Source organism: Barbus barbus, assembly GCF_936440315.1.
Source record: "Barbus barbus genome assembly, chromosome: 36".
Taxonomy (NCBI): Eukaryota; Metazoa; Chordata; class Actinopteri; order Cypriniformes; family Cyprinidae; genus Barbus; species Barbus barbus.
The window spans coordinates 25,952,527-25,964,600 of record NC_136714.1 but is presented as its reverse complement, the minus strand read 5'-3'; the positions used below and the strand labels follow the sequence as shown (position 1 = coordinate 25,964,600).

The window sequence follows — 12,074 nt, the reverse complement described above, 5'->3', positions numbered from 1 at the left end:
TGGAAATCATATCATGGGATATGTTAATAGTTACACTTTTTTAAATGTAAACTGATGTTTCAGTAATTGAATTTCTTTCTGAATCACCTCTCCTTTTCCTGAAGGGCCTGCTGGAGCTCTCTGATCCGTTCAGGGGTGGAGCCTGAATCAGCTGAGGGTCCTGATTGTTTGGAAGCTTGCAGCTCTTTCTCCAATCCAAAATTCTTCAGCTTCTCCTGTTCAGCAATGGTGGCCATGCTTTCCAGCTCCTCTTGGGCGGCTTGCAGAGACTTAAGAGAAAGAGAAAGCAATGACTAAAGACGGAGGACACATTCCCAAGCATTTGTTATAAACATTGTTGGCTTTGTTTTACCTCCTCGAGTTCTTGAATCCGCGTGCTGAAAGCTTGTCTGAGTGAATCCATTTCTCTCTGCATTTTCTCTCTGCCATCATCAACACCTCGACTCGCTAAACTCTCTAAAGCTTTCCTACACAAACAAATACACACCATTTAGATCCATGTCTTATATCTATTGCCTTCTACATGTGTTCAATTTTAAATATTTCACCTGAAAGCACAAATGAGTAATAACCAGGTCCAGTTATTTTTCAATATTATAAGCCATATCTGTAAAATAGACTGAAATTAATGAAAAAAATAGATAATTTTTTTTTTAACTGTGATTTTTCTGTCCCACTTAAAGCAAAAAGTTACAACTAGGTAATGAATTCACAGTCAATCAGAACAATCTGATGTTTAATGGCTATGTGGAATTTAATTTTGGACCAATCAAATTTGACTATGGGTGGAGCTACACTGTAAAACTGTCAAACAGAAACAGATAAAAACAAAAATCAAGAGAGAAAATGTAGCAACCGTTTCAGCAAACAATCCTCAAGATGAACAAGGAAGAAACAGGATTTATCACTTGATGCTCTATCATGTCGTACCAATGATAAATTAGTAAAAATAGGAAGTAAACAAGTGGGCAGGACTTACGATGCGGACACAAGCAGTTCTTGTTTCTCAGTCAGGTCTCGTTTCATTGACTCCACCTCCACTTTCAGCTCAATGTTCTACACAAACAGACAAGTTACTTACAATAAAAAACTGAGATAAACAAACACAAATCAACTGCTTGCTTTAATATGAAGGGATGAACTGTGTCACGTGTGTTTGCATGTGACAGTGTGTGTCAGTCACCGTTTTGTAAATGTCCTCGGTGGAGTCGTCACATTTCTGCTGCACACGTTCTTCCAGAAAATAGATCCTGAGCTTCAGGTTGAAGTTTTCCTTCTTCAGAGCTGTGATTTGCTGCAGGGGAACCATAGAAATTATTCACAAAATATTCCTTATTTACACACAGACAATACAAACAAGAAGAAAATTTATATGGTTTTTCACAAAAAAATAGTAGTTTTCCTGTGACATTCATGAAAGTTCCGATTCACGAGCAAGTGATTCTTTTGAGTCAGATCTTACAAATGATCTAGTTCTCAAAACCAGGCTGAAAACCTTCATTTTGGCTGAACTTTCCTTCATACTGAAATGTTTCTGAATGTGCAGTTCTTCCATATTACAATATTCAAGCTCATTCATGAATAAACATAAGGAAAGACTATAACAGGCTGTGTGTGGGTCAGTAATGAGGGTTGGCATGAATGTGTGTGTGTGTGTGTGTGTGTGTGTGTGTGTGTGTGAGAGAGAGAGAGAGAGAGAGAGAGAGAGACTGGCAGGGCAGTGAACTGTGCGTCATTGTACTCCAAGCGTTTTTCACTTCAACATCTGGGGCAGAAAGAGGGGGAAGGGAAGAAAGATGTACAAATAGAACAAGAGAATGTGGAATAACCACAAATACCACAGTGATGGGCAGTTGTACCTTGCTTTGAAAGATCTATGTGTTTCTACAGCACACAAACACACTTTCTCTCATTCAGACACACACAGCCACAGGAATGCACACAGATCTTTATCTTAGTACAAAGAAATAAACAGTTTTCCTTAAATGGAAAGGCAGATATTCCATACCAGAATATCATTACCGCCAAAGAAACCATATTAGTTGCATACTGACCTCTTAAAATGAAGTTCAAAATAATTTGCTGAAAATATACTCAAAATCAGATTAGTTGGTTTCTTCATCAAAACAGATTTGAAGAAATTTAGCATTATATCACTTACTTGGCAAAGAATCCTTTGCAGTGAATGGGTGCCGTCAGAATGAGTCCAAACAGCTGATAATTACATAACAATAATCCACAAGTAATCGAGATTCCAATCCATCAATGTTTTTAACTTTAGTCCGAGTCCATTATCACACTTCCTCCAGTGAAAATTGTCTTGTCTGAATCAGTAGAGAAATATATACAGATCAAGAACCATCAGGTCTCAGCCAGGCTCCAAAACAGTTCTAATGGTGATGTGAGAGAACAACAGGAGATGGACTTTTTTACTGAAGGAAGTGTTATGGATTACAGACTCATGTTTTGACTAGAAGTGATGGCTTAATGATGGATTTCTTTCCTACAAACACACAGCTTTTGATTTGAATGGACTGGAGTGGTGTGGATTACTTGTGGATTATTGCAATGTTTTTATCAGCTGTTTGGACTCTCATTCTGACGGCACCCATTCACTGCTGAGGATCCATTGGTGAGCAAGTGATGCAATGCTACATTTCTCCAAATCTCTTCCAATGCAGAAACAACCCCATCCATGTCTTGGATGGCCTGGGGATGAGTAAATTTACATTTTTCACATTTTAATTTTTGGGTAAATTATTCCTGTAATCTAAAATTTAAGGTTTATTCAAATTTCTTTCTTTATTAGCTCATAATCAAAAGGGTTTAGTTCCAAATCAATAAACAAAAAGCAAAGAAAACTATGTTCAAATGCGATTTAGAAATGTTCAGATTTGGATAAATCAACTGACGTGCTGAAAGATAGGAGTTTACATACAAAGTGAAATCAAGGAAATCTACGCGTGTTGCTTTGTTTTTGCATAAACAGTACTAGGGCTGCAGTGAATCGTCGACGTCATCGATTAAGTTGATTATGAAAATACGTCGATTAGCACCTTTAGCCACGCCCATTGCGCAAGCCTGCAGTTATCCCTACTTGAGACTGTTTTTCTGCCATGTTTAACACAAAACAAGACTCTAGAGCAGAAGGTAAAGGCTAGTATGGCAATATCACTTCATAGAGTTGCGTTCATAGAGCATTATTATTATACGACAGTCAGAACCGCATATAGCCGAACTGACGCCTTTACATTGTCAGGATTCACAACCGCATTCAAAGCTGCACTGAATGAACGGGACACCACGGGACATCAAGTTGCCTATATAATCATGACGGGTTTCATGCACTCACAGAGACGGACAAATTATTCGCGTTCATCTTAAGATCCACCAGAGCTGCTGTCAGTGCCGTGGGCGCGATCGCGCGAGCTCTTTGAGACGCGCGCGCCAAACACGCACCCTGCACTCGCTAACAAAGCATTTAAAGTCGTTGTTAGTTGTTTAACTGTGTGTTGGATGGGACAAGCCTCGACTGGGCTCATTTATTAAAAACGGGCTGTCAACTGTGATAAAACTTCCCAGTGTTATGATGCCATTTTTGATTCTTGAATGTGGTTGTGATTCAGCTGTTCATTCATACAGATATGTATTCAAGCAGATGTTTTAATCTGCTGAATAAATAAAACATTTCAAGTCTCTCACCTGTAAGCAACTGCTGTCAGTCCCTAACAGCAACTGTGAATGGAGCCATAATGTGCATTTCTATTGTTCATCTCTTTCTTTCTTGTTATTGTTAGCCTATTTCTTTCTTGCTTCCTTTCTTTCTTTTTTATTAATTAATGCTATTATTTTTCTTTTTCTTATTTTTTTTTATTTTCTTTTTCATTTTTATTAATCATTTATTGTTATTATTATTTCTTTCTTTTTCTCTCTTTTCTTGTTATTATTTTTCTTTATTGTTATTATTTTCTTTCTTTTTTTGCTGTTGTTATTATTTATTTTTGTAAAGTATTAATTATGAGAAAACGTTTTAATACAATATTAAGATTAATAGCAGAAGTTACTGTATTGGTAGTAATTAAACAATTCATCAACTGATAAGAAAATAATAAATAGATTAATTGAAAAATAATCGATAGATTAGCCGACTAATCGAAAATATAATCGATAGATTAGTCAACAATAAAAATAATCATTAGCTGCAGCCCTAAACAGTACTGTCTGCTATGAAAAGAAAAACTTGTTCAAAATAATGTTTCACATTTCAGAATGTTTCGACACCTAGTGAGCTGCCTACCAAGACAGCATTTAGGCATCATATGCACAGCTGCCTAAAACGGCTGCCTAAAAAGTTCACCAACTTTCTCTCTCTATCATTATAAGAAAACAAACAAAAGCAAACATTTTAATATTGTTGTACTTACGTTCTCATAATCTTTCATGGTCAGAGCTTTGGCTGGAGACATCCTCTGCCCTGGAAACAGAGACGCTGCAGACGACAAGACAACAGATGAACAAATGAACAACAAACACACTTCTGTTCACTCCAGAAATGATCATTGTCTCACTTATTTTCATTTGACCCTTCGAGGCTTTGATGAAAATCTGATTAAGACCATGTGGTTTGATACGTAAGGACAGACATCAGAGAGAAATACAACAAGTGTGTCAGACTGTGTATCTTCATTACAGAGTTAAAGGTAAAGGATGGAAGAACAAAATAATGGTCTTTTCATCATGTTCTTTTACAGTCATAAACAGTCTCGATGATTCAACAGAGGCTAAAGTCCTAAATGTGCTAAAGTACACAGATCTACGTCCTTAAAAGAATCTGCAAAACAGTTAAAAAGCACCAATTTCTCATTTGTGTTTTCTGTTTACAGATTACATTATAAGACATGAGGGTGTTTGTACCTGTCATGTCGTCCATGCTGAAGTTGCCGCTGTTCAGAGACTCTGGCAGTCTGGAAATACTGCAACAGTTTAAACATACATTTAAAAAAAAGCAAAACAGAAAGGCAAATACACTGCAACCACAACAAAGCCACAAAACTGTCAGCGTTCATCCACGAAGCAGGTGCAAATATCCAGCAGTCACACTCAACACTACAGCGTCTATTCTGTTTTACAATCCAGCTCATGGAAGCACGCCACACACAAACACTGAGAGGACGGACAATGCATATGTCTGTGGATGCTTTTCATAACCTAACCTCAAGGCAGGAGCAGAAATAAAGTGTGTGTGTGCTTTCATTACCGTTTTAAAGTGCAGCACTGGCTACAAGCGAGAGCATGATGTAAGCAGGCTGTCAGAAACTAATGTGAATGTAAAAGCATGTTTATGTTGTGTTTGTGTGTATTTGCTGTAACTCTTGGCTTCCTAACACGTTCAATCCCAGAACACTGGACTTACATAAGACTGAGCAGCTGTCAAACAGTACAGCCTCGCAGGTCTAAGCATCTGATGCATCTTATTTCTTATACATCCAATCTCTCAACCGGACCAATTTATAGGCCGATATTTGAAATGAGTGGCATTTGCTGATTTATGTCATTTTATTTGAAAGTATTTCAAATACTTGCATTTGAAAGTATATAATTTTCTAAATCTAACTTGTAAATTAGCCTAACAATGCATATGATTAGCCTATTTTGAAATAATTTAAAAGAGTAAGATAATATCCCGAATAAAAAAAGAACGCATTCATTCATTTTAATTCATACATTTGATTTCTTATTACTAATAAATTGGATTATGTAATTTAAATATCATAAAAATTAACCTTGCTTGTTTGTTTTTCAAATACTAGATTGAAGAACTCATATTTTGAATTAATTTTTCATCTTACATTTTCTATTTTCATTGAAATTTCAGCTTTATTAGTTTTTATGGCTATACAGTTTATTAAATTTATTTCAATTTTAGTAGGCTATAAGTTTAACTAAATGTTGCACCGGCAACTAGCTGAAATGATCAAGTAACAAAAATGTTTAATCGTGTTCAAAATAGATATTGACCAATATAAATATTTTGAGTTTAAGTGTTATTTTAAGATCTAGAGACTGGTTACTGATTGATTTCTAGTTTAGATCTCTAGTTATTTCCTCTCAAATCAGCCATTGAAAAAACCCAACACAACTCCCAAATGACCACTACATCCTACGTGTGTTTACAAAAATGCAGCCTAAAAATACAACTACCATAATATACATATAGCATTCATGAGACAACAGCAGGTGCAACTATGCTCAATAACAATGTAAACAGTGTCTCTCAACACCACTATTGTTCATCTGTTTATTTTAATCTACTGTATTTTGAGCAGGATGGATGAAGCCAAACAGATACAACGCCTTCAACACATCACAGCCAAACAACTTCCTCTTCTCACGTTCTCCTGCACCTTTAGCATTGTGCTAGCCACAGGAAGACACACACAAACTATTATATAACTGTCTTATGGGTTCACATACAAGTTAGTCTCAGAATTGTATTTAAATTGCTTAAAAGCTCCTCTCAGATGTCAGAGAATCAAGCAGCTGACTGCTATCAGCTTTCGTCTTGTGTTTCCCCACAGGCTCACCACCTGCTTTATAAAGGTGACACTGCAATGACACGACCATCAGGACAGCACAGACGGTCTCAAACTTGACCATCAAACTCAAGAGTCCTTCAACTCCTGCCCATTAGAGACCTGCTGCTGAACTTGCCAAAAAGTCTGAAAAAAAGCAGTGATCTACTACAAATACACAGCTGCACATCTACAGCACTAACTCTATACACAAGCAGCACAGGTGTAACGGAGTTACAACCTACCTACATCAGTCCTTCATGTTCACATGGCCAAAGAAAGGTAAAATATAGAGATCAATGCGTCAGATAATAAACAGGAGCGCTATTCCGCTATGTGCCGTTTCAGGGAGGAAGTAATGTGTTTTCTACTATGACAACGCATGATCAACACATAACAGCAGCTAGAGACTCTCTCTCTCTCTTTCTGTCAGTATTACTCAACAACACAACTAAAGCCACTTTAGAAACTGAAACTGAATGCAATGCGTTTAATGCTTTCTGTGCAATTAATGCATTGCTCTAAGAAACTAACTCTTCAAGTCTGCTTGAATTTGACTTAATTAACTGCACTTTTGATTAATGCAAATATACATCTATTTTAATGCATGACACATCCACTTTAATGCAGACGGCTATATTTAATGCACTGCATACAAAATGTTATTAATTCATTACATTATAATTATTTAATGATCCCTGTCAGATCACGGTTTGTGAATGTATTGACTCTCCAAAATATTTTCCTCAAACATTGTTTACTACGTTCAGGAGTCAGATCAATGTCAAAAACAGCCTCGTGTGCCCAGATGCTATATTTAACTTTGTTTTTAACACGAAGGCTGTGAGATTCAAGCTTAAACTCCACACACATGATCAACAATAATAATAATAATCCTCATTTGTAAATCGCTTTGGATAAAAGCGTCTGCTAAATGACTAAATAAAATAAATAAACAATATATTAACCACAAAAGCTGGATTCAGGCTTTTTTAGATTCAATACAAACAGAACATATTAATGAAAAATATTAAGTGCATTTACTTATGAATTGAAACCAACTAATACAAGCTGTCAGACGGATGAAAGTGTAAGACATAAAAGCAACAAATGCATAATTTCTGAGATAATACAGAATGAAAGCACCCCATTCACCACATAAATCATGATAAAGGTTAAATGAAAATCTAAAACAATTATTTATCTTAACGACTTCGGAGAATAGTTTAACGTGCTGTAATTCTAACGTTAGCTCATCTCTATAGTTCTATCTGTCGAGTGGATTACCACTAAACATTTTTAAATTCTAATGATGAATAACAGATTTAAAACATTTGGTAGGAACTGTTTTCGCAATTATTTTAAACATTTTTTCCCGTCGTGCTAACATGCTAACGCTAACCTGACAGAAATTAAAAAAATAATGCGCTTCACCTCAGATTGATGTCAAACGGCAGCGTTTGATCCTCTCCGACCACAGAATCCATTCTGGCTCGAAATAAGAGTGTTTTGTTTTATCTGTGAACAATATTTCTCTCAAAACATGATGCCCGTTGTATTATTTTTGAACTGTGAGCGGTAGATTATGAATGTAATTTCAAAGCAGACGTTGGAACCGCCATTTTAAAATCCGTGACGTCACCGTGCGAGCACGCGCAAAATGTAAGGAGTTCTTGAAACTCCACTGTGGAGAACGCTTAGCTTATGAATACGGTATTTATTAGTTATTATTGAATCCTACGGGGAAACTTACAAATATTCATTAATTATGCTGATATTGCCTGGTAACCTTCCAATAGTGAGGGTTTATTTTGTGAATATTAAAAAAGATTTCGTGGCGATGAGTGCGCTGCGTTTCTGAGGCGTGCAAGATGATTGGACAGAAGAGCTCGATTAGCCCGCCTCTGCTTCACTCCTATTGGCTGTCAAGTCAATTGTGGGCGTCAGGCTGTAAACAAAGCAGGAAAATTGATTTACATATTTGTAATCCGCCCGAACAGTAACTCAGAAATGAAATGTGAAAACCTGTCGAATTATGTATTGAAATAACCGTTAAATCATTTATTAATAAGATATTATTTGAATTTGATTTTAAATGAATAAGATTCTGAATAATTTTAAACTCATTTATGAGTGAGTTTAACATTAATCACATTAATGGAGATTTAAAAATGATGTGAATATCACACATTTATTGTAATTCTAATTTAAGAGCAATAACAGTACAGAAAATATTGTAAACGTTAAAAAAGGTTATGAGTCTGTTTCATCTATGTTATTAATAATTTTTATTAGCATGATGCAACTTTCATATTAGCAACTGTAACAGTAAATATCTTGCTTGTAAATAGACTATCTACTGCCATCTGCTGGAGACACTAAATACACTAAATATAGATGAGGTTTAATAGCAAAGGATGTTTTCCTTGTTTACAGAAGAAATGCTTAGGTTAAAGGAAAACGACAAAAAAAAAAAAAGTAAAAAATGTAAGACATTCTTTAACCTTTTTTTTTTAAGTGCCATACGTTATATATCTATAGAGATGGGTAGCAGCTAGGGGTGGAGCCAGGGGACCCCTTTGGCCACCGCACTCAAAACTGCAATTTTTGTCCCTTTTTTTCTTGACAAGAAATGCATTTATTAAGACGCAGAACCGCCATATCTCTCTATGACCACATCAAACAGAAGACTTTTTTTTTTCAGACGTGCACTTTAACTTCACCTCAGCCCCAGGCGCTAGTCAAACAAGCGCAGTAGAACAACAGTGAACTGCGGTCTGGACAGGGCCGTCGCTAGGGGGGTGAAAGATGGTGACGATTATAGGGGCCCTCGGCTGAGGGGGGCCCCTCGGCGATCTCAACCGACTGGCTGAGACCAGCCTAAAAAGACGCTCAGGACAGTTGATGGGCCACTGCTGCGCATCGTCACGAAAGCTTATAATTTGCACGTGTTTTCAAGGCTTGTCAATTTAAACATTCAAAAGAGTTTTAAAGCATTCAAACACAAGACGTGGAAAAGCTCAACTGCACCTGAACGAACAAATACAAATCGCATTTTAAACTTGCAAAAAGAAAAAGATGTGAAAGAGCCCAATTCAACACATGCAGAGACACGCGTCTCAAAGCGCTTGAACACCGAATTTGCCTCTTCGTTCTCTTGTACCGACAAATACAAAATTATGTCAAAATACCCATCTTGGAGAGTATTCTCGAAAAAAAACTGTCGGATATATCTAGAGTGAAAGTAAACAGTGGAGAAAGAAATCGGATGTGCGTCATTATATTGGATGCACTGTCTCTTAAAGTGACCACGCCTAATTTATTAGCTGCTGTCTGTGTCCTTAATGTCAATCCAAGAAAATGAAAGAAAGAAAACCACTCACTGCTCTTGACTGAATTACTTTGTAGTTTTAACAAGAATTAATCCACAGTCAAACCAAAAATTATTCAGACACCAGATCTAATTTTAGATTTTTTTTGTACTAGTGGGTGCAGGACACTATGGGTCATTTATGTAAGTGAGCATAACAAAATAAAGTAAACTGTGACATATTATACCCAAAAATTCTTCATATAGCGGACTACCAGTAAAACTGATAAACATTTGGGACCAAAAATTATTCAGACACTTTGACCTGGCCATGTTTTGCTTAAGTGTTTTTTCTTTATGCGACCTTTTTACACCACAGACTGAACGAAATTAAGCATTGCTTGGTAATTGGTCAACAAAGTATTGATAGTTGTGTATATTGTCATACAATATTTGGTTATTGTAATCCATACCTTTCTATCAAAATTATCTGACATTATCAAGCTGAATTTGTTCTGACACAGTTTAACTCTGAGTTCTTGTCATATTTTATTACAATTTAAATCTAAACTGTAGTTTATCTAGCAAATAAACTGTGATAAGTGTCTGAATAATTTTTGGTCCCAAATTTTTTAGCAGTTTTACTGTTTTCTATCAGTTTTACCTTTCTACTCGCCGCGGGAGTTCTGCTCGTTCATTCTCGTGAGTGTTTACATTCCACCGCAAGCGCACGTGAGCACAGCTCTACAGAAACTCGCTGATCTGATCACAGAGAGTGAACAACAACACCCGGACTCTGTTTTAATCATTCTCGGGGACTTTAATAAAGCAAATCTCTCCCGCGAACTGCCAAAATACAGACAGCATGTTACATGTTTTTTTTTTATTTTTTTATTTAACCTTTATTTATCCAGGTAAACTGTTTGAGAACCACTTCTCATTTACAAACATGACCTGGCCCACCAGAGACAGTAATATATTGGATCACTGTTACACAACAATAAAGGACACATATCACTCTGTTCCACGAGCAACTTTAGGACTCTCTGATCACTGTTTGGTTCATCTTATTCCAACCTACAGGCAGAAACTTAAATCTGTTAAACCTGTATTAAGGACTGTAAAGAGATGGACTAATGAGACAGAGCGGGTCTTACAAGCCTGTTTTGACCTCACTGATTGGACTGTTTTTGAAGCTGCTGATGATCTGGACGAGCTCACAGAGACTGTAACATCTTATATCAGTTTCTGTGAGGATATGTGCATTCCTACCAGGACTATCTAACTTATAACAACGACAAACCATGGTTCACTGCAAAACTCAGACAGCTCAGTCAGGCCACTAGACAATCTTAATGAGTTCTATTGTAGGTTTGAAAAAACACCATTCACACCTCCTGCAAAATGATGTTTTATTAACAAAGTTCGGGAGGAGCACGTCAGATACTTAGCCTAATGAAACACAAGTGGCATGCAATTAAGCCAATCAACTCACGGATATAAATACAGCTGACATACCTCCACTCATATTACTAGAAAATATGTTCTATATATGTAGCTATTCTTTTATTTGTTAAGAACAAATGAAAATGAAACCATTTAAATGCATAAAATGACCACTGCATGCAAGCCTATTGTGCTGAACGAATGATTGTACATAATTTTATTAATCAGAAATAAAATAATTTACCCACCCTGATATTTCAAATTAATTCATGGAGTTGTGTAACATGTTCTGAAGAACATTAGTTAGTTTTTAAAAATATGCAAAATAAAAAAATGTGCAGTACAGGTGGATGGTAACAGCAATATTTTCTTTATGTGTCATACATTTACCTCTCGAGTGCAACTGCATCTCACTTTAATATGTTCCTTGGTAAGCTACTGTAGAAGAATTGTACATGTAAAATGTAATGTATCCAGAAATACGCTTGAATTACATTACAGTTAAAGGATTTAAAATGACACCATCAAGAGTAGGCAATGGCAAAGTGTAAAGATGTGATTTCAGTGCTGACAGTGAATGATATTGGATACACGATGACAAAACTATCAATTTCAATTTAAAATACTATGAAAATGCGTTATAGTTATATCATTTTTAAAACTAAGATGAAATCCCGCCTACTTGCAGCATGAGCTCCTCCCACTTGTAGGTCTCCAGGCTGCAATGATAACTATTTGTGGTCTGA

General features: G+C 36.3%; 1 protein-coding gene across 4 annotated transcripts in view; it reads right to left on the bottom strand.

Annotated features, from left to right (window-relative positions):
* The window catches only part of LOC306855746 (myomegalin-like), a 37,683-nt gene extending 29,296 nt beyond the window's left edge, over window positions 1–8,387 (bottom strand). For 3 of the 4 annotated variants that reach the window (XM_079394584.1, XM_079394580.1, XM_079394579.1), the window contains exons 1-7: window positions 8,007–8,387; window positions 4,915–4,973; window positions 4,425–4,489; window positions 1,184–1,294; window positions 980–1,056; window positions 353–467; window positions 88–269 (exon numbers count right to left, since the gene is read on the bottom strand). In XM_079394584.1, coding sequence (XP_079250710.1) covers window positions 88–269; window positions 353–467; window positions 980–1,056; window positions 1,184–1,294; window positions 4,425–4,489; window positions 4,915–4,973; window positions 8,007–8,059 — 662 coding nt within the window. In that variant the 5' untranslated portion in view covers window positions 8,060–8,387. Of the gene's footprint in view, window positions 1–87; window positions 270–352; window positions 468–979; window positions 1,057–1,183; window positions 1,295–4,424; window positions 4,490–4,914; window positions 4,974–6,817; window positions 6,947–8,006 lie in introns of those variants that run through there. The other variant, XM_079394586.1, reaches the window with a different exon arrangement.
* Window positions 8,388–12,074: the final 3,687 nt, after the last annotated feature.